Here is a 24,217-nt window from a genome sequence, read left to right on the forward strand (position 1 = left end):
AGAGGCTGAAGGTCTGCCACTACAAGGCAAGGAATGCCAAGGATTGCCATCAAACCACCAGAAACGAGGAAGAAAAAAGGAAAGATTCTCCCCTGAGATTGCCCTGCTTATGCATTGATTCCAGATTACTAGCTTCTAGGACTATGAGGCCACCCAGATTATGGTACTTTACTGCAGCAGCCATAGGAAACTAACATAGTAATTAATTATTACATTGTAGGGAGATACTTTGAGGCTATGTAAATATCCTATTTTATTATAGAGACAGAGGATGTATACTTACACATATACATCTATCTATACATATATTTTTTATATTTATATTTTATATTATATATATATTTTAACATTTATTAATTTTTGAGAGACAGAAGCAGAGCATGAGCAGGGGAGGGAGAGAGAGATACAGGAGAGAGAGAGACATAATTTTTGAGAGACAGAGAGCAGGAGAACATGAGAGAGAGAGATACAGAATCTGAAGCAGGCTTCAGGCTCTGAGCTGTTTGTTAGCACAGAGCCCGATGTGGGGCTCAAACTCACGAACTGCAAGACCATGACCCGAGGTGAAGTTGGACCTGCAACCAACTGAGCCACCCAGGCATCCCATACATCTATATATTTTATAGCTCTGCCTCTGTCCATTGGATGACTTAGAAGCAATGACACCCTAGAATATCTAGCTCCCAGATCTTGGTTTCCATATAATTACATATGATTCTTGTGTGAAACAGTTATTTCTGTGGTGGTTGCAAAATGATTTCATCATATCGTTTGCATCAGTTGGCATTCTACCATAAGGAAACACTTTTCATTCATTCATTCATTCATTCATACATTCATTTGTATCACTATAGTTTCAGGGATCTTATTTAATCTAGAGATTATAATACATTACTATATTTTGTTAATCAAATTGTCCCATATCTGGCCACTGTGAGCTGAGCCCCTTCTAGCTGGCTCTTGAATTCTTTTGATAAATCTCCATTATTCTTTTTCCTACCTTCTGGTGCAAGAAGACGTTCTGGGCTCATCAGTGCCTTCTATTCCGCAACCCTGACATTAGCGGTTTCCTCAAGGAGACTTGGCTCCTAGAAACCAAAATTTGAGTGCTAGGGTTTGTGAGGTATTATTGCTCTTAGGTCCTCTCAGTGGATAGAACTAGGAGATGTATTATATTATTCTCTTAGACCAGCTTGTCTCAATATTTTCTCATTATTTTACCACTTCATTTGCTTTAGGAATACACATGGAACCCCAAATTTAGGTAATAAGAAGAAGCTTATTGTAGAAACATAATAAAAATTTAAACATAATATTTATCAAATTAGTAGTATAAGCCCACAGTACATTACTGGAAATTCTGAAGACCATGTATATTTTGGTATTCAGTTGTATTCAGATTTTATAAATGTAATCAATGTATGTTCCTTATGTTATGTAACATACTCAGTAGGGTAAAGACAATATCATGTAATGAAATGTTAATGTTTCTATAGCAAAGCATCACACCAAGTGGGATCAAGAAAGATAAAATAAGTCTCCTTTTTGTTCAGGTCATATTCTACCATTAGATTGATTTGCTATGAATTTTCAAGGAAAATGAAATCTTTGGATTTGGGAATTGCAGATAAGGGATTGTGAACCGATAATCATATATTTTTCGACCAGAATTTAATGCAATATTTATCTAAAATTTATCTAGTTCTATTATTATATCCAGTCTGTTTCTTTGTAGTAGTAGTTGTTGTTGTTTTTATTTCCAGTTGAAAGTTCTAACTCACAATGTAGGTCATTGGGGATGATAGAACTACTTATTTGTGTAATTTTGTCCTCCATTGTTATATACACTTCTATTAGTCCATAATCACTAATCATATGTTTTGCCCAGTCCACATTTGTGGCAAAACAATGCTCACGTTTCCCACACCATTTCCTCCTCCTAAGTACACAGGAAGACAGCATCCACAGCAATACCTTTTGGAGACCATAGCATTACCAGATAATAGAGTATAGATGAAAGTGAGGGAAGCGGTTTTAAAGCCCAGCTCTGAAAAATATCTCATGTGACCCTTCAGCTCTCATTTCCTTTCCCATAGAAATCCTGGATACCACGTGTTCCAGATCATATAGCATACAAGATGGAGAAAGACTGACCTCATTGCACTGGACTATGATATGAGTGAACGGCACTTTTATTGTGTTAAGCTACTGTGATCTCAGGGATATTTTTGTCACAACACAGCTCACAAAATAATCTTTCCCCAAATGAAAATCCATCCTCTCATCGCATTGAGTTTTCAGTATAGAGCAAAAAACTCATCAAGAAATTCTCCTTTGTGTATGAATCTCATGTTTATCACAAGCTGACTTACAGGTTGTGTGTCAATGATTTCATCCCACTGCAAACTGAAATGTCATCTAATAAGTTCAGATGATAGTAACTGCCTTTTAACAATTTATAGCAATGATGTGGTGCAAAATCCAGCAGCATCCCTTGCTTGATCAAGATATCCTGCTGGTAGCTCATGTAGCTTTCTTTTCTCACCTCAAGTTTCCATAGCATCTCTCAGCTTCCCTGCCCCAGGGTTTTCTCCAGAGCCCCAGGATCTTGTTCTGCCCACTCACAGCCGAAGCCCAGAAGTGCAGGGGAGTTGATGCCCCCCTGGAGCAAGTCAGCTGCAGGATGATGAGTCTGTGGATGAAAGTCTAAAACTCTTATCACTTTGAAGGAAAATTTTGAGGTGTATTCTATATAGTTCATTAGATGACGCCCCAGGAGAACAGAGTTCTTCTTTCCAGAATAATAGCCAGATCAACGACATACTCTTTGTTGGTTTTCCTTCAAAACCTCCTAACCTCAATCTTTCTGCTTCCATAGTCTGGCTTCCTGGGATCATCCCCAAATATATGACCTGTTTTGGGGGAAACCAACTAATTCAGTATTTCTGTTGTATTGCTGCCTTTTGTGAATTTCTTCTACATGAGCGATCAATTTGATTCCCAGTTGATTAGAAAAGAATTACATATTGTTTGAAAATGGTGCAAAAACAGACAACACACTAGTTACTGAGGTGGCACTAGTGAACAGATTTCTGATTCAATAAAATCCACTTTTAAGATCATAGGACACATAGATTTATATTCTATATTTGTAATGGAGCTCTAATCAGTCTTTATTAATAAATTTTTTTAACATTTATTTGAGAGAGGGAGAGAGATACAATGCATGAGGGGCAGAGAGAGAGGGAGATAGAGAATCCAAAGCAGGCTCTGAGAAGAGCCCTACATGGGGCTGGAACTCACGTACTGTGATATGACCTGAGCCGAAATCAAGAGCCGGATGCTTGACTGACTGAACCACTCAGGCGCCCCATTATTATTTTGAATTGAAGGGAAATCTCCAGTCCATGATGGAGATCTGACCTCTCTAAAAGGAAAGCAAGTGGAGAGGAAGCAGGATTGGGCAAGGAGGTCATCCAACTGCAACGCAAACCTGAGGGTCTCAGCCAACCTACCATGAAATTCCAAAGATTTCCCAACAGAGGAGTCCTAGGCCCTGGTGCTGATACCATGTTCAGCCATGGCTGGAGGGTGGCTGCCCGGGAAAACTGTTCCTCTGTTCAAAGGCCAAGGCAGATCCTGAAGGTGCTAACAGCTGGGAGCTGGGAGTTGACTGCCCTTTTTGCAGCTGAATGGCAAATTCTTTCCTGAAGGAAGATCCAAACAGCACCTCCCCATGGCCGCCCCAGTTTTACAAATATAAACACCAGTATGAAAACTACGTGGTTAATTACTTAAGATGAACTTCATGTAAAGTGAGATGATCTGACCACAGATGAGATGATCTGTGAGCCTACCTATAGCACTGGATTAAAATGTCTGCATTTCTTTATCCAGTTAATTTAAAAACTGTTGTCAAAGTGTAAACCAGCCCATGACAGTTTTTTGTACATGTGAAAGAACTTTATTCAGTTTTCATGATTATTGTGTAAGGAAGACTGATACAGATGTTCTGTGCTGTCCTGGACCATGTTAATTACACTTCTGATGTTTGGTTAATTACTTAAGATGACCTGCACTCTATTAACTGAATGTAAAGTGGGATGATCTGACCACAGGAACCCTTGTGGGTTAAAAATGTAAGATTTATTAATAAAGTAATGAGATGTCTACAAAAATCATAATATTATATTTTAATTCTGTGAAATGTGTATAAATTAGATTCTCGCAAATACCCAACTTTATATACTTTATCCTTCTGCTAGCTACTGGAGGAATAGCTGTCACACAAACTTGAGCTGACCTGGGAACATTCAGGTGATACACTGAGGACCAGTTTTCTCATCAAATTTCCCAACTATACTGACTACCGAGATCCAGATGACTTACCAATTGTATCCTCAGTTCAGACCTCTACTTTGACCTTCAAATTCATAGATTCAACTGCCTATTTTGCTTGGCTTTCTAAAGGTACTTCATGTTCACTTTACCTAAAATTGAACTCATTATTTTCCTCAATGTTAGCTCTATCCATGATGGACAGCACCATCATTTGACAAACAAAACCCTGTCATCAGAATTAGCCCCTTTCCTTTACTTAACACTATTACTAAAGTATCAATGTACCAACTGCTTTTTACCTTCTAAATAGTTCTTGAATCTGTCCATTTCTTGCCACCTTTTGCACCACTATCCTGATCACAGTTATTTCTCCAATTGTGTTTACAACAGACCTATCCATACCCGCCCAACCCATCTACTCTATAGTATAGCTGGATTGATTGTATAAAAAGGCAAGATATGACCACATCACAGCCTTCCTTCTTAAAATTCTTCAGACTTTACTTTTCTGCCTTCAAGTCATGCATGGTTTGGTCCTATCTTTTGGATCTCACCCTGCACACTTTCCCAACATCTTCTTCCTATTGTCCCTACTCCAACTGCATTGAACTTTCTTGTAGAATTTTGTATTCAGTAGGATCTCTTCTCCCAAAAGAATTCAGTTACTCTCTTTTCTCCATCTCAAATATTCTTTCTTACTCCACTTTATCTTATGAATTTATATTCATCCTTTTGATAGTACAAGCTTCCTTAGGAAACCTCTGACCTTGCTCACAAGGTCAAGTCCAACTTTTTATACCACCAATTATTTTCCTTCAAAGTATTTATTACAATTACAACTTGACATTTATTTGTATGATGACTTGATTAATCTGTCTTTTCTACTACAATGCAAATTCCATGAGGGCAGGGCCTGTGCTTTGTTTGGCTTACCACCATATTCTCAGAGCATGACTTGATTCATTTTAATACATTGGGCAATAACTAAGCAAATAAATAATGCAATATATAAGCAGCTAGTAAGGATGTTGTACAGGAAATTCCAAAATGCAAATTTGTGAAGCTACTCCATCTGAAAATGGCTTGTTGCAATGTTTTTATTCCTCCATTCAATTCAGGACAGTCAGGACATAGGAAGTGAGAGCTCTAATCCTGGATCATTCATTGATCCCAGAAGTCACACACCCCACCTACTTGCTATTTTTGTATTTGGAGGCTCTGGTCTTGGATGTTGTTTTTAAATTATTTTCTGAATATTCTTGTAGCCTCACATTTAGCCTAAACATTTTTGCCTAATATTCTTTTTTATCATCAGTGTAGACTTACAGATATGAACATTCCCAAAGAAAGATCATAATTTATTGGGTGACTATACCTTGGAAAAAGGAAAATTTACAGACTTTTAGGGGATATTTGGAATCCAGATCTGAGTTTTCTGGAATTCCTGAGGGTACTGATAACCACTGCAGTTATTTTGGTGGGGGCATGGGCTTACTGTGGCCAACTGAAAAAGGTGGTCTAATTTAAGGTCACCATTAAGATCCCAAATTTACCATATACTCATTTGCCCACTACAAGGGTGTTTAGTTGGGATAGAAATCCTCAGCATGTGGCAGAATCCCCATCTTTTTTGACCCATAAAGTAAGGACTATTAAGTTAGTAGTGACCACTGGGAAATTATTTTAACTCTTTCTTCCCATCAAAATATTAAGTCAGAGACAAGACCATTTTTTCAGAAGGAACTGCAGAGATTAAGCAATTAACAATTTGTGGAATGCTGGCCAATTTTTATCCCATGCAATTCCTTAATATGATCAGTGCAAAAACCAATGCTAACTCCAACTGCATTTCCCAATCCTCACAGTGGCCTTCGCTCAGAGAAGAGGAGGAGAAGGTTTTGTAGCTGGTCTAGTCTGCAACAAAAGTGGCCCCATGAGGTAGTCGGATAACCACATTGATCCAATAGTGTCCAACACATGAAGCAGACCACCATGGTATGAGGAAAGCCTTGAGAGTAGTGTTATCACAGTGGGGGCTCGGGGTTTTGGAGCTAATTCATGTCACCAAGAGCAGGTAACTATCTCTTTTGAGTAACAGCTCCCAGCTTGCTTCCAAAACCAAATGTATGATTATGGAAACAGGTAATTATGCAGCCTGGACCATCCTTCATAAACGAGGTATCATCAGATCCATAATCCATAAAACCAGGTCTACCTTAAAGCACTTCAAGAAGTAGTATCTAAAAGAACAGATTAAATCTTGCCACAAGGATACAAACATTGAACCTCTTCCAAGCAACAGAAGATGCCAACTATACAGGAGGCAATCGAGTATTTTCTGAAATAAATTTCACCAGACATTAAGCTTCATTAATAATATTTATTTTAAAGGTAACTTTTTATTGTAACAAATATAAAGTCATCAATGTTTTACAAATTGTCAAAAATGCTTTAAGTACAAAAAAAATACATTAGTAAAATGAAAGTTATATTGTGTTATTTGGTACATACTTAATACTGTCGACATGCACACCATATGCCAGAAAAGCTCATGCATTATTGGGAAAGAGAAGAAATAAGATAGAACTGCTATATTGTCTGATTACAAATTCATTGCTTCAGTTAGTTTTCTTTCTTCAGGGATACCATTTACCTGCAAAGTGTAAGAATGAGCATAGGCACGAGTTAGGGCATGGACCCTTTTAGATTTCGAGCAAAACATATTATGAGCAGGAGTAATTTTCTATCTTCTTAACATAATCTAAAATAATTATGTTGCATTATATCTCTGCCCTAGGTTTTTCTTTTCTTTTTTTTGTTTTAAAGGAAAAATTCTAAATTAATCCTTTCTTTCTTGGGCCCAAACTATAATGGTTTGTACTTCTCAAAAGGTATGGTCTGAAAATTCCTCCCACAATAAACAAAAAGAATGAGGTTGACTGCGGGATGTATGACTGTACCTTTTAATCGTGACTTTTTAGAAAATATTGTGTGGGCTGGAAGGGCAAAGAAAATGAGAAAACCTAAAGGGGCATCAAACCTAATGGCTTGGGCCTCCTCCAAAAGGCAATGCTATTGTCAGCTTGTAACTGCTCTATTATCCCAGCTAGTGCTTAAGTCCAGGATTACAACACCAGCAGCTAGTTCATTTCTGAAACTTTTGGTGATCATTTAAAAAAAAAAAAAACAGAATAAGCACACACACAACTAAATAAAACAAACTTCAAAATATACTCTTCCCTAACAAATTCCGTGTAAGAAGCTACAGATAAAATTACCCAGTATCCAAGAGACAAACAAACCCTGTGCTTAAATTATATTCATAAAGAAAACTATGACCTCACTTCATGCTTTGAGATACTTGGAAATGGCAGATTATTACTACACAATAATAATAATCACAAATGTGGCTGCCTCTTTGTGGTACCAGGATAAGCAGGAAGGAGTGACAGAAAAGCTGTTGAACCCATGAAAATACATAAATAGCACTAAATCCATGGATGTACATACAGAGCAGAATAACTCAGAAATTGAGAAACAAACTATTTTTTCATTCAAATGAACAGAATGGGAATAAGGAATGTAAGCTGCCCATTTAGCTCCTCTCTCTGGGAGGCATAACTCTATTTGATCATGCATTTAGTAGAGGCGGAAACACAACCATCCATCATAATTATAAAAAATGCTAGGGTGGTCTCTCTCCCTTTAGCACTTAGATACTTTGGGGACTCACTGAAAACAGCAATGACAAGAAGAAAACAACCAAGAGGAGATAGTGCACTTTAGTCAATAATGTGCTCCAAATTACAGAAAAATATAAGAAAACAAGAAGGTAATAGGCTAGAGTATTAACTAAAAAAGAGATCAAAGCTTCCTTGACTCAAGCAAAATGCATGCTCCCCAAAATCTATTTTAGAAAAAAATCTAGAAAATTGGGTTGAACAGCCTAAAATTCCCCTAGGGAAATTCTTTGGCTTTTATCCCATTTGCTCAGACACAAATTGTCCCTGTAGTTGGAAATACTGCCTGTTACTAAAATATAGCATACTAACAAGACTGCTTGCTAAAAATCTATACAACTATCAAATCTCTCTCTCTAATATCATCTACTTAGGTTTCCTTATTTTCTCTAATGGAGGAATAAGTAAAATTTACCTGGGTTTTTAAAATATACAGATAAATTATTTACTGTTCTACTAGAAACAGCTCCCTTCTACTCACTCCCTGCATTAAATAATGAAGAATCAGAGGAAAGACATCTTAGAGGAGTTAGAAGTTTAAGAATTTAATGAGGAAAATGTAGAAACAGTCCCTTACAAGTTTTTTTCTTAAAAAAAAAAAAAGGCCATGCAATTAGTGTTAATAGGGATTCATTTTTTGCTTGCTCTTTAGGTAACGCATATTTATAACCAAGTTTGTTCCTTCATCAATCTCCTGAATGCTTACACAGTAGCACCACCACATCAATATATTGAACATCTTTGTTGAGACATGTTAGCATTTAATTAAAACAAGTGGTCAAAATGGTGGGAGAAAATTCTGATAAACATTATCTCGTAATTAAAATCTAATGAACAACTTTATTATACTTGCCTCAAATCTTTGAAAAGTTGTCAAACGAAAATCTCCTTAAATTCCCGAAAGCAGTAATAGAGAAAATAATTTTTGAAGAAAAACATCCAATAAATTTCTATACGTGCCTAAAGTTTTTAAGAGACTTACTTAATAGCTTCCCTACCATAATAACACTATGCATACTCAGAATTCCACATCCAACTTACATTTTTAAAACTTCTCTTGCTTCTCCAAAAGAGCTACAAAAGGCATGACTGGTTGCCTGGCAATTAGAACTAGGAATCAACCACTAATTAGAAGACAATCATGAATAAGTTATCTACTCAGTGCTGAGATGAATGAAATAATTGGCTGTGGAAATTTTTTAGGGACACTTGAAAGAAATAAACTTAAAGAAAGCAAGTCTTAGGGAAATAGAATAGTCAAGGGAGAATCGTCTGCCATCTTGTTGTCACTGGTCATGTTATAACAGCTTTTTAAAGTGGCATTAAAACCAGGCCAACCATTTCTCATTTATCCCCCCTGAAGCCTCAATGATTAGTCACAATGGTTTCCTTTTGTAAGAGTCAGTTTCAAGCTGCTCACTTACTGAGACAAATCCTGGATGCATCCAAGCTAAGAATCTTTCATACCAAGGGGAAGAATAGGGAGCTTCACTGAAGGAAGGGGATTTTATTCAGTCTTCCTTAATTAGACAGGACCTCCATGGATGCTTTTGCTCTAAGATCATTTACCCAGTGTTTATCACTCTGATGCCAATCTATGCAATAATCTCAGCTATTATTCTGAGGTTCAAACTCTGATTAAGGAATGACACAACTGTTTTGCCTTACTTGGTGAAGCTAAAGCTTCATAAATTATATAGTACTATAATTCTCTTTTAATCTGTTAGCCTCATACATAAACATCATGACATTATTACTTTTAGTACTTACCTGTAGTCTGCTGTTGGGGAATCTGAGTCTGATGTGGCAAGTTCCTAGAAATGATTGACATTTTTGAGTAAAACTGTGTTTGTCTATACACTTGTAAACAGACAGCAGACATACTAAAATGAAAAACTTTATAGTTAAAAAGGGCCCCAGAAATCATCTAACCCAGCACACCCTCATGAGTTTACGGATGAGGAACCTGAGGTCTGAGGAAAATAAATAATAATATTTGGTAACATTCATAAAGTTCCTACTAAATGCTACATTCTACCTCACAAAAACCCTAGGAGGTGGGTATTATTTTCTCCAACTTAGAGATGAGGAAACAGGCTTTAGAAGTCCAAGGCTACAGAGCTAAGAAGTGGTGGATAAAGATGTGAACACAGGGATTCCAGGCTTGTGCTTGTAACCTGTACACTTTCAGATCCAGGTCTAGAACATACATACACACTCACACAGAACAACATACATATCCATCTTCATTCACTGTGCCAAATCTGTGCTCTCGTATCTCTGTCCCAGGGAATGACACTGGCCATCCACCCAACTGCACTAGTGAAGATGTAGAAGTCATCATCAACCCTTCCTTCTCCTTCAGTACCCACATCCCAATCTTGGGAACCCTTGATGATTCTCCTCAATCTCCTTTGAATCCGTCCTCTTCTTCCCCACCTGTGTTGCTAACCTGGTTGAAGCCATCACCATTTCTCACTTGATCTTTACAACTGAGCTGAACTATCTCCTTAGTCTTATTCTTGCTCCCTCATAATCCGCTGTGCACATTCTAAGACACAAATCTGGTTACGTCATTCAAACAACACACATTTCATGATTTCCTTACACCTACATGCAAATTAAGTTTCAAGTTCCTTAGTGTGGCCCAAAAGACCATCAGTATATCTTGTCCCTACATGGAGCAGCCCCTGACTGCTTGAAATAGAACCACCATCACACCATGGCCATTCCCATCTCTTGTACCCAACAAACTCCCATTTGTCCTTGCAAACTCAACTTAAAATTTGTTACAATGGAAACGAATTACTCTTATAATTTAAAAATATCCCACAAGGAATGCTAATTAAAATTTTTTAACTTATTATTTTTTTAATTAAAAAATATCTCGAGTACCACTTCTTCTATGCCTCCTTACTCTCTAAGCATTCCCTTCCCATTACCACTGAGCATGGATTTACACACATGCTGCATTGTCATTGTGTTTCTCATCACATAATGTTTATTTGCCCCAAAGTGCCTTAACAGTAAGAATCCCTTATTTTGTTTAGCATCCTCAACAGTAAGCATGAGATAAATAATTTTTTAATGGGTATGGGCAAAAGTGAAGACACCCAGAAAGATTCACATCATACACATGTGTTCATTAACGTTCATACATACTTAGTTTCAAACATTGATATTCAAATTTGTTTGCAAAAATGTACAATTTAGATTCTGTGTGGAAGAGATTCTAGGAGTCAGCCCCTTGCTAGGAGTAGGGCTTGATCCATGCCAGGGGTTTTCAGAGTTTTTTTGTTTCTCTTCAGCAATAGAATTCCTTTTAATTGAAATCCTAAGCAGAACTCTTGACGTACAAAAGAGATAAATGTGAGGTTGCCTGGGTTGAAACAAGGGAGCCAGGAATCCCGCCTGCTTTGTTTCCTTTGCCCCACATGCTGGCCCCTAAGGCATTTCTAAGAAACCTCCAAGAAACAGAGTTTGAAAACCATTGATCTGAATCATTTCAGCCAGGGAAATATTATGTTCCAAATACAACAATCTAAAGTGGAAAGTTGTATATGCTAGTTAAATACTGTTTAAACTCTTAAATTAATCTATAGAAATGTTAATGACTTCAAGTAATTTCTTTTTTAATTTTCAGTTCCATTTTAAATACATTGTTAACAAAATCAATTCTAATTCAATTCGAGGAAGCTACTTAATAATTCATCCCAATAATTATATTCTTTTTTTTTTTTTGCTATTACCTATCAGCCCTACTTATCCTTGTGTGGTCTCCGGGAATATTTCATTTGTTTGTTTATTCTTTCAGTATTTCACATGATATATTTATAGTGGTCTTCATCTCTAAAGTATCAAAAGATTAATCTATAAATCACAGAAAAAATAAGTTATAGATTTAAAGATGGAAAACAAACATCTGCAATTTCATGGGCATTTGGGAGGGGGATAGAAATTTTGTTTTAACTTATCAGGAACAACTAATTTGGGCTTACCTATTCTACAATAGAAGCTATTACACCATACCTTACACACACACACCTCACACACACACACACACACACACACACACTTCTTCATTTCTCACCACCTCTAGCTCTACCAAGCTTATTAATGGATTAAATCAATACATTTTGACAAAACAAAAATACTGCAGAGGACAAGAAAAGCCTTTCAAAATCCCTAAATCAAGGATACCCCCAATTCAAAATCAGTATTTGGCTAAAGCAGTTGGAACCCCCTTGCTCCTACTGGCCAGTAGGAGTCATCCTACTGGCCTGGCTCCAATTTACCCTTCTGTGGAACACAGTTTGAAAACCACTGATCAAAGTCAATCTCCACCCTGTTGTTTCTTCTCTAGCCTCTGATTCTTTTCCTCTTCGTCTATACTGCTAAACTTTTTAAGTACTAATGGGCTTGTCTAGGTTTGAGGAGAAACGGTTGAGAAAGTGCCACACAGAAGGTAGATCTGTGAGAAAACGGTTGTGCTACTTTGGTTTAGAGATTTAACATTACCTGTGGCGCACGCCCCACTTGGTTAAGTGTGAACAACGGACATGCACTACTTGCAACTTCAACTGAAACACAGATGAGTTACATAAAAGTGCTTATATGTGCAAAAAGGTGCTCAACAAGAAATCAGTGAAGATACAACCTGCCCAGAATCTCCAGGGTTGTGCACACCTGGCTCTGCTTTTGTGGGTGCCCAAACCTGTGATTGCATGTGAGCCTGTGAGTGTCAGGGTGTTAACATATCCAGGGTGGGCATACTTGAAGTGTGAATTACATTGAAGAGTTGAAAGGAGGTCCCTCCTAAGAGCGTTGCTTCAGGTATACAGGAGAAATGCTGGAGTAACTCAGCTAAGTCAAGCAGACTAGGCATCGAGAAAACGGAAGCATTCCATCTTTGGTGAAAGCAGACTGCTAAAGGCAATTATACAGGAAAGTGTGGTTGACTTCAAATAGAAGCCCAATCATCCTTCAAAGAAGGACCTCTGTAAAGTCATAAAACTATTTAGAATAATTACGTTATTAATGGACCAACTGAAAGATTATTATGTGTAAACTGCATTACGTAGAAAAAAGATTTAAGAAAACTGTATTTCTCTAAATTATTAGCATTAATTATTTTCTAATGTTGCTACCATTAATTACATGCATTTAAATGGAAAATTATGTAAATTAGCCATTGCACAAACTTTATTCTTTAAGGAAGCAAAGGTAATAACTTGCAAACTAATAAATAAGTGATTGAGGGGAGTACACAATTATTTATTATTTGTACAACCATTTTAAGGTAATCTGACATTCTTGGATATCCTGTAGAGTAATTACATGAGTAAGGTTGATGATTATCAACCCATTATATTCCTACTTGCTTGAAGACTCAGAAGCAAAGAAAGGTTAAGTGATTTTCATTAAGCCACAGAATCTGTGCCAGAATTGAAAATAAATGACATTAGTTTGGCTATGTAGAATACAAAATACTTCTCTTTTGAATTAGTATGGAGCTATTTAGCAGTAAGTAACATATTTAATAATAGTAATATATTTTTGGAATTTCCCAATTATTTCAGCAAAATTGATGTTGCTCAACCCTTGAATTTTCTATAATTTTTTTCTAACAAAAATGCTGATTTGGACCCCTCACCTGCTTTTACTAAGGAACCAGGCCATTTGGATGGATTAAGGAAGAAAGGAAGGACACAGAGAAATGTCACTATAATTTTTAATTTCAAAACCTAATTTTAAATAAATCAATGTAGAATATATATGGAACATAAATGAGAAAGGAGAAATTCACTTATTTCTTTTAGTTAGTTTCCCTTGCTTGTACAAAGCCAAAAGCAAGCCTACCAAGCCCACCACAGCTTTAAACTGAAGCAGTACAAACCTACAGAACCAAAATTAATCACAGATATTGCATCCATTGCTGAATTAAAACAAAAAAAAGTCAATGGCTCTGAAATATCCCTGGCTGCTTGATACTTCTTGTCAACAGGAAACCATTATCTTGGTACCCTAATACATTCTCTTCAACTGATACTAACTTTCATTGAAACCTAATTTTTTATTCATGAAATTTTACCATCGCTACTTCTCATTATTACCAAAGGGAAGACAAACAGAAAAATACTTTAGATAAAAATTAAAATGATTAGTTACTATATCTCTCATTAGAAGACTGAATTCTAGATTTCTATTCATTAATCTATAGAAGATTAAGCACTACCTACCTCCTGTTTTGAGGAAGACCCGATTACTCTGGATTAGGCATTGTGTTTAGTATAATGAATAAGGAAAATTTCATATAGACAATTAAAACCTTTCTAGAAAATGTCTGGATACTTTTCCCTATTATTCATTACATAAAATCTCTTATGAGGATGCATCCCACTCAGGAAAAGTCCATTGATATTGTGTTGGGATGAGAAAAGGATTAATAAGGAGGCAGATCTACCCCCTTGAAAAACATGTACTACATTATAAATTTTAGAATAAATCCTTTTTTAGAAAACTGAATGTCTGAAATTCCCCAGCAAATGCCTCCTATAAAATTGCAAAATGACAATTTCCCAGTGTTTTTTAGTTTTTCAAGGTTCAGCATTTCTCTGTCCCAGTCAGTACTAATCAGTACTCATTTCTCACTTCTCTACACCATTTCCTCAGGCAGCAGAAGGAGGTGTGAAAAGGATAGCAGCTGATAAACAGAACCCCACAAACAGTCCCAACACTATATCAGGCACCTGAACTGCCCCCTTTCACATTTTTCTTTTGTACATCACCTCTTAGTGGGGAATCAGGAGAAACTGCTCCCCTTTTAAAACTCTAGGAGAAGGACTATGAATAATAGTCCCCACCTCCCCCCCCCACCAAACACCACCCCAAGCTGGTGTTCCCAAATTCTAAAGCCTAGCCCTTTTAAGTATTTTAATTGGGAATTGTCAATGCTTTTTCCTCCTCCACCTAACTTACAGCTCCACCAGATTCCAAATCCACAGAAGTAGGGCCCTGGGATCTGCATTGCAAAAGCTCCACAGGTTAATGTGATCTGCAATGTGGCTGGGAAACAACCAGGCTGGACTATCTCTCAACATCCCTTCTAGGACCTAAAATTCTATGACTTGGAATTTGATTTTCCTCATTTAAATCATTACAAAGGTTTGTTTTTGAGGTACATCAACCTGTAATATATTTTTATTCTTAATATATTAAGTCTTTGGTCAAAAACATACCCCTTAATCACAATGATTCTTTGGGCAAAGCAACATTTACTTTTAAGAATTACTTTATAGGGGCATCTACGTGGCTCAGTCAGTTGACTGACTGACTCTTGATTTCAAATCAGGTCATGATCACAGGGCCATGGGATCAAGCCCTGCATCAGGTTCCACACTGACCATGGAGCTTGCTTAAGATTCTCTCTCCCTCTGCCCTTCTACCCTGCTCTCTCTCTCTAATAAAAAAAAAATTAAAATTAAAATTAAAAATAAAGAACTACTTTATAATGCAATCTCCAGCAATGAATGGTAATAAGTAAGTAAGGGGGCAGCCTGCAGAGAGAAAAGTTTTTCTTACTATTAATGGTAACATGTATTCACTCCACTGCAAAGATAAATACAGATGCAGAAAGCCTGACTGTATTAGGGGATGAGGAACATTCTTCAGAATATGTGGCTAGTGTTCTTCAAGACCATCAAGGTCATGGGAAAAGAGGAAGGTCTAAAAAACTGCTCTGATCAGAGGAGACTAAAGAGACATGCCAATTATTGTGTCCTCAACAGAATCCTGGAACAGAAGGACATTAAAGGAAAAACTAGTGAAATCTCAAATTATTAAAAAAAAAATCTGAAGTCTGCTTAATAGTCAATGTTGGTTTCTTAGCTGTGACAAATATACAATGGGAGAAACTGGGTGAGGGGTCTCTGGAAACTATATTGTCTTTGCACCTTTTCTGAACCTCGAAAATCATTCCAAAATAAAACATTAATTAATAAATATATTAGCAAAGACAAAACTAAATTGCCCTGGCATTTCCATACCATGTGATCATTTTAACAGCCTGTTTATATTGTCTCTGTAACCTGAAATGTAGAAGGAACGCTGTGCAAAATGAAATCGTCCTTCCTGAGCATGTACTCCATCTTCTGGTCCCTGTCCAGGTCTCCTTTCCACTACCTGTTCAATCACTTTGCCTGTTATCTGGATCAGAGATCCCTCTGAGGTCAATGACTACATTATCTTTGCCTTAAAATCAAGATAGGTAAATAATCTAATTTCAGTTTTGACCTAATTCAGTGTTGTCTCTTATCCATGTTCCAATTTCATCAATTGAAAATGATTAAACATTTTTTTACTAATGAACGGTGTCAGTCTAGAGTCCTGCAAAGCACTGTACCAAGAAGAAAATATTACTGTGTTACTGACATGTTACTGGGACAGCCCCTCATCATACAACTGTTAGGAGTTCTCTTTACCTCACACTGTTATAAGGTTCTCTAGATCCTGGACTGACTTGTTTAAGAGACCCAAGCAAATTTCCGTGCAGCTCTGAAGAAAAATTTGGAATGTTCTCAAGTCTTACTTAGAAGCCAACATAAACTTTCAGCCATTTCCTTATGCCTGAATATTTCCGGTGTCAAGCCTGACGAATCAACATGAAATCCTGTCGCTAGCCAAATTATTTATGAATGATAAAATCAGTAAAGTTAGTATGAATACGTGAAGATGAAACACATGCCCTTTTAGGAAGGGTTAATTAATAAATACCAGGGAGCATTATCCAAGCTTTGGACTTGGTTATCAAGTACTGTAATACCTCATCTAATGTAATATCTCATTTTAATGTTGAGAATTCAGTTCAATCCAAATGACCAAACTATTTATGTATACATGTACTTGGTGCTGAAATAAAACTTGAAAAACATGCTTTTTAAGGTAAGGAGTAAAAGCTGAATTTGCGTAAGGGACAGCTGTGACGAACCTGATACAATGAATTCCCTATTATCTGGCATGGTTGGAAAATGAGGTTAATCACATATTCTGGCTTATAGGCAGTTACCATAGAGACAGTGCACATATTATCCATTTCCAAGAATAAAAGAAAGATAATATACACTCAACACTGAAACTACACCAAATGTAATTTAATTTTCCTCTGATGAGTCAGACGTACTTGATGATCTCGCAGTGCCTCAGAATAATCATTGTGAACATCATCAATTATCTATGTACCCTATTTATATAGAAGTGCTAGTTAATGGAGTTTTTCCATTAGCAGAAATCTGAATAATGTGAAAGTTTTCTGGACTTAAAAATACGTATATGGCCAAATTGTCGCAAGTTCAAGAAAATAACCTATTGCATTTGCAAATAGATCGGATCAACATAATGATAGTCGATGGGGTTATGGAAGGACTGGGAAGATGTATTTGGTTGTAAACTAGACAGAAATTTTATTGTTTTTGTATATTAGTAGCAACATTGCAAAATCCTAACCACAGAAAATCAAAATAATTTTTAAGGAGCTATTCTTAGTCTCAATATATATGGTCAGAAAGTGTCTCTAACAAATGACACAGCCTTTTTCTTTCCCTTAAACCTCACTAGCAATAGTTTTGCTGACTTGCAAACATATTTAAGTTCCCCTACTCATTATAACAAATATTTCTCTTTTAAAATGTGATAGCATTGTTATTTTTATCACTAGGAACATGTGGTCTTTGAAGAGTTATGTCTGACCTTTTTTCATGGATTCATAAAGCATATCAATATACTCAAGGCCTCTGAAAAATCTTATGGTTTTAAAACAAACAAACAAACAAAAGGACTGTTTCTCAAGTATATTTGACCATTTCATTTTTTTGAGATTATATATCAACATTTGAAGAATATATACCCAGATTTCACTGGCACTCTTAGGTAAAGAAAATACAAAATGGTAGCCTTAAAGACTTTTAAAAATTCTTTCCATTTGGAAATGAATGATAAGTCTGTTCATAATCTTCATCTAAAAAAAGCAAGAAAGATTGCTTAAATTGTGAGCTATTATAATACTCTTGAAATTATACTCATTTTTCCCATCAGTATCTAATCCTGGTAAAGTGGGTTTTAGGATGACCCATGAACCAACTATCAGAGAACATAGAAATCTATCCCTTCCATTCAGTACAACTAAATTTTTTGAGACTTTAATATTCACATCCCTGACAAAATATTAATATTTCCAAAACTCAAAAATTTTAAATGTATGCAAGTTTCTCCATTGTCTATCAGACTTGAATCAATTACTGTACACACACACATGCACACATAAGCACATACCTTAGCCTATTCACCACTAAGTAGATAATGTTAGAGCAGTTCAGGAAAATACAATACTTTTAGATTTCTGAAGTATTTTGGACAAATTCATCAAATCTAACTATCTAAATTACTCTTATTAATTACCGTTTAATTTTCAAATCACCACATACATTTTACATGATTACAAAAAAAGCACTTGCAATGGGAAACTGTACCCAGTATGGTTCCCAGAGAAATCTTTAATCAGTATTACCTGTTGATCATACACTAAGGTTTATGTGGGGAGAGGGAGGTAGATTTTTCTCTATATCCATCATATTATATTCACAAAAGTAAAGTGAAAAAGAGGAGGATCTCAAAAGCAAACTTGTGACTTCCTTGGGAAACTGAATTTACAGGGCAACCCCATGTTGTTAAAAATAAATTACAATTTTACCTACAATCCCCTTATATCAAAACTGATCTTCTAGGCATATAAGGTGGGTTCTCAAAGAGCAACTGGGAAATTTCCTTAATTAACCCCTTGTCCCCAAAGGTACCCTTTACAAAGGTTTCTTCCAGGCTTTCTAATCATAGTCCTTCCAGTACTACAAAGGTTGGCACTAATAAATTATGCTTATAGTCAAAATTGGAACTACTCATTTTTATATACAAGCATATCATAAGAAACAACGTAAAAACCTTTTACCCTGAGGCACAAAAAATTAGATTAAATAGATCTCTGGTAATAACATTAAAAAATGGGTTAATGAGATGACTGTGTGGCTCAGTTAAGCATCCAACTCTTGATTTCGGCTCCGGTCACTATCTCACGTTTGTGAGTTTGAGCCCCACGTTGGCACTGACAGCATGGAACTTGCTTGAGATTCTCTCTCTCCCTCTCTCTCTTTCCCCTCCCCTGCTTGCACTCTCTCTCTCCAAAAATAAATAAATAAACTTAAAAAAATAGGTTAACAGAACCCAATAATTCTAATAATAGCTCTAAAAAATAATTTGTTATGTTTTAGGATATGCTTCTCTTTTCACAATTAACTCATCTTTGAGCAAACATGATTGGTCTGTTAGCAGTGTCAGTTTCTTAACTATTAAGGTGGATGTCATCTTCTTTCAATTAGTGAAGAAGAAAAGTGCATTTCCTGAAAGTAATTCTTTATATTTGGGTCAGCACAGTGGGGTCAGTATCTATACCATCCATGTCCTATTGGCATTTTCTCTTAGAGTTACAAACAAACAAACAAATGCAAAGCGAAAAGTTCTGGTCTTTATAGAAACTAAGTAGATATATTCATGCATACTAATAATTATACTACCAAGCGGATACTTACTGCTGTGTTTGCATCAGAGGCATATTGGTGCTCTCATAACTGTCCGTGTGCAGAGGGGGTATGATTTCCCCAGTCACAGGGTGGAACACAGGGAGTGTTGACAGGGGCCATGCTATCTCTCTATTCTTGGACATGTCACGAAGTTCTTTGGTAGATTTCTGAATAGCACTATGATGGACCAGCTGGATGCTAGATCAAAAAGAAATAAAACAACATCTGTTTAAAATCACATATTAGCCCAATGGGTCTTCAAATTTGAAAAACGTTATGAATTTTTTTCATCTTTTTAAAACAAGGCATTATTGCACTTTTGGGCATTCTACAAGTTATCTCTGAAAGAGGTACATTTCACATACTTTTAACACAGCAACGCAGAAAGTTGCAAATCAATTTTTAAATAAATGTGTCTTTCATTAAACTAAGCTATAAAGCATTTTGTTAATATCACAGCCCTAAGTAACAAGCTCGTGCTCTATTTAATTTCTACGATTAAGATTAGACTACCATAGCTTTTATATTGTTGCTTCTGATGGGGCATTTATAAATACTCACAGAAGTTTCATTTTATGGTAGGTTATTACTGTAGATTCAGGAAAACGTGTATGAAGGGCCTTTTCATCTGTTATCTGGTTTATAGAAATGCAGGTTGGGAAATCACATAATATAAATGGCAAGTTAATATTCTGAATCTGAAATTTTAGGTTTAATTTTTACTTATGTCGTCTTAGTTTTCAAACCCTTTTTATTTTTTAGTTTCTACCCCTCCTAAATATCTCTATTTAGAAAGCAGCTTTCACATTCATGAAATAAACCGTGAACGATGACAAATGAAAAAATAAAAGCATGACACACATGTATGGAGCATGATGAGCAACTGAGAAGTGAAAGAAATGATAAAGAAAATAACAGGAAAGAAGACACTTACTCTGGTGTTTGCATGTTTCTCTTTTCCCTAGAAACAAAACAAAATTTATGAATTAAATAATAGCATTGATATTTGGAACATTAAGACTATATGTTCATGGGATCTTGCATGATGTGGAAATGCTGACTTTGTTACTATTAAATGCAACCAGGAAGCATTTGCCACCAGGTTGATGACATTACTTAGATGAGTACACATACAGAGATGGAATACTGATGAGAAACACACAGAAAAATGAAAAAAAAAAATGGAGATTAAGAATCAAGCTCTTGGAAATAAATTCTATGACATAATGAAATCAGGCTACATGTAAAAAATGGAAGAATTTGTTACTTGCTGCTTCATTAATTTTTTATCCTTTGCTTTGTTACCCTGACGTCTAGATAATCTCAGGAGATTCTTTTAATTTACATAGATGTCCTGAAAGCGCTAACTGTTCATGAAGTGAACACTCATTACTCAAATTATACTCTTATTTTCATGAATTTACTCCTAGGTTTATATGTATAGATACATATTTTCTTAAACATTTAGATTGTGCCACCCGTTTGACAGCAGAACAATTTCAAGAAGAATTCTGACCATCACTTCCGATCAAACTCAGACTATTTATTTAAAGTGCAATCACCATATCAGTAGATCCCACAGTCTCTGCACAAAATGGCTTATATAACCAAAAGAAGTAGCCTCAATTATTCTTGGGACTGTTTTGCCAGCATGAATTTACATCTAGCCTTAATAATTGTTGAATAAAGTAATTATATCCCCTAATTTGATTTACTAGACTCAAACTATTTTAATTCATTTTAAAGGAATAAAGTACTGTAGTTTGACTTGAACACAATCTCAATTAATTTATAAAGTGTTTTATGAACCAAATGAAACTTGGCTTTTAATGGAATCTTATGTGTTGTTAACCTAGTAGGCTCTATAATTTTGTATTAGTGCTTTAAAGTACTCACACTCCTTCCCGTCGGCAGCACATGATATAAGCAAGTATTAGAAAAAGGACCAGTGCTACTGCCGAGGGCACAGCCAGTGTAATTAGGAAATCCGTGTAATAGTCTCTGCTTTTCAAAGAATCAGAAGGGGGTTTGTACTCTCCACCATCAGGTAAAATCCCCTCTCCTCGAATCACCTCCTGATAGGTGGACACTTGCTTTGTTTTATCAACCTGATATAAAAGAAGACAATTACACATCAAATTAATAGCTACAAACATGACAAGAGTTGAAGATCTAGACATATCAAAACATTCTTTGACACATTTCTCAAAAGCAATTTCTTCCAATTCCTTTATCATCTTGAACTTGCAGTTGTTTATGGCAACTAGGAAGAAGTAATGAGCAAAAATAATTAAGGGTTGGGGCGCCTGGGTGGCTCAGTCGGTTAAGCCTTTGACTTTAGCTCAGGTCATGAGGTCACAGTTAGCGAATTCAAGCCCCATGTCGGGCTCCGAGCTGACAGCTCAGAGCCTGGAGCCTGCCTCGGATTCTGTGTCTCCTGCTCTCTCTGCCCCTCCCCCACTCACGCGGTCTCTCTCAAAAATCATCACTTAAAAAAAGGAACAAAGGGTTTATGTTGGCCTAGTTTTTATGTCCTTTCCACAACATATAGACATATGTACGGGAATCCATAAGTAATAAAGCTATGTGTGTAAGCAGATGTTCTTTCCTAGTTTCCCTCCCCCAAAACAAAGTATGTTCCCACTACTGTGTACATTTCTTGTCTCCTAGTGACAAACCTCTAGTGCAGATGCCAACAAACCATGAACTAGCTGATAACAGGGGTGTGTGTGTGGTTTCTAAGGTTAATGAAAGAGAAAAGACAAAATGAGAGACAATTTCTAAGTGACTACAATCTTGATCTTTCTTTCTGCCATCTAGCAGACAGAAGTAACTTTTAGGAAAGATAGCCGAAGGCACATGTCACTCATTTAATGCTACAGTTTTACTACATTCTATCCCAGAATCAAAAAAAGCACATTTGCACTATATTAATTTACCTCCACATTAACTGAACCGCTTTCACGGAGTTGCATTTAATTGTTACAGGACTCTAAAAATAGTCATGTGAACTTGGTCATTACATTTGCTCCCCTCGCCCTTCCCCCTCCCCCCAAAATGCTGGGGAGAATGATTTGTGGCTTTTCTCAGCATCCTCTCAAAACAAAACAAAACAAAACAAAACAAAACAAAACACTTGAACAACTTTGTGAAGAACACAGTGCTAGAAAAACTTTTTTTTTTTTGCCAAAGAATTGATGGTCTGCCTCCTTTAAGAAGGAGTGAACTGGGGCGCCTGGGTGGCTCAGTCGGTTAAGCGGCCGACTTTGGCTCAGGTCATGATCTCGCGGTCAGTGAGTTCAAGCCCTGCGTCGGGCTCTGTGCTGACAGCTCAGAGCCTGGAGCCTGTTTAGGATTTTGTGTCTCCCTCTCTCTGACCCTCCCCCGTTCATGCTCTGTCTCTCTCTGTCTCAAAAATAAATAAACGTTAAAAAAAATTAAAAAAAAAAAAAAGGAGTGAACTAAGTAACTGATGAATTTCCTCTTTCAATCTCCAATGTAGGAAGCTTGTTGTCAAACTTGACCTTAAGCTTATTTTTTTTAATAAAGTTCAGGTCCTGATCTTCCATTTCTTTGATATCTTATTTATTATATTTATTGTTGCATTATTACATTTAAGCCTCCCGAAATCTTCTGGGATGAGATGTGACATATAAATAAATGCATGTAGAATAAAAAGTGAAAATCCCAATATTGCCATATATAAAGTCTTACCACAGAAACTAAAATCTTCAAAGCCTAAGTCATCTTTAAACCTTTAGAAATTAGATAATATTCCTAAGCAGAAACCATTTACAGCAGGACCACAAGTAAAATGGCACTGCTGGGGCCTGCCATCCACGGACTTTGATTACAGGTACCCCCTCAAGTTATGATTGTGGCCTCTTCGTCTCTGGCACCCTTGCTCTGCAAATTCAACATTTACCTATAATACACATAAACCACAGAATCTTCATAATTTTACTTGACTTAAAAAGATAAAGAAAGAAACTTATTTTCCTCAGACACAGCCACATACAAAGAGGAGTCTAGGGCCAAGGGCCACAGGTGCTAAGTGCTACAATGTGAATACTATGTTCTCCCTTACTGGATCCGGGCAAGTTGCCTGCAGTCGGTTCTCTAAGACATGAAGTGACAGTTGTGTTTATGTGTCAATAACTTTGTTCAAATGTCAACTTTAAACTTAGATCGACTTCACTCACCACCAATCATCAAGAGTTGACAGAAGTTAAATCTAAAGGTCACTAAAGAAGTAAAACAACTTACCTATCTTCCAGAAAGCAAGATAAAAAAATACAAGTTTTATATAAAATATTATACATATCAAGTGTAGAGGAAACCTTACCTACATTTTCTTTAGTCTTTTAGAATGCTAATTAAAAGGTAATTTAAAAAGAGATATTTAATATTTGTGGGGTTGTGGGTAAGATTCTAATTTTGCACACTTGGAATTATTTCTTATTCCTTGAACTCTCCCTACAATTTGAATTTCTAGGACACTGACTCATAGCA

General features: G+C 36.3%; 2 protein-coding genes across 5 annotated transcripts in view; one reads left to right on the forward strand and one right to left on the reverse strand.

Moving 5' to 3' along the window:
- CASD1 (CAS1 domain containing 1) overlaps positions 1 to 3,239 on the forward strand; it is a 75,939-nt gene extending 72,700 nt beyond the window's left edge. Inside the window, exon 22 of the transcript XR_007150480.1 lies at positions 2,097 to 3,239. The gene's annotated coding sequence lies outside the window, so the exon portion shown is untranslated. The remainder of the gene's footprint in view (positions 1 to 2,096) is intronic.
- Positions 3,240 to 6,707: 3,468 nt separating this feature from the next.
- Positions 6,708 to 24,217, reverse strand: part of SGCE (sarcoglycan epsilon) — a 70,079-nt gene continuing 52,569 nt past the window's right edge. For 3 of the 4 annotated variants that reach the window (XM_047850797.1, XM_047850796.1, XM_047850795.1), the window contains 5 exons: positions 21,602 to 21,813; positions 20,640 to 20,666; positions 19,715 to 19,903; positions 9,852 to 9,895; positions 6,708 to 6,994 (listed from right to left, as the gene is read on the reverse strand). In XM_047850797.1, the coding sequence (XP_047706753.1) occupies positions 6,978 to 6,994; positions 9,852 to 9,895; positions 19,715 to 19,903; positions 20,640 to 20,666; positions 21,602 to 21,813 (489 nt within the window). In that variant the 3' untranslated portion in view covers positions 6,708 to 6,977. Of the gene's footprint in view, positions 6,995 to 9,840; positions 9,896 to 19,714; positions 19,904 to 20,639; positions 20,667 to 21,601; positions 21,814 to 24,217 lie in introns of those variants that run through there. The other variant, XM_047850799.1, reaches the window with a different exon arrangement.

This window comes from Prionailurus viverrinus, chromosome A2 (assembly GCF_022837055.1).
Source record: "Prionailurus viverrinus isolate Anna chromosome A2, UM_Priviv_1.0, whole genome shotgun sequence".
NCBI classification, from domain to species: Eukaryota; Metazoa; Chordata; class Mammalia; order Carnivora; family Felidae; genus Prionailurus; species Prionailurus viverrinus.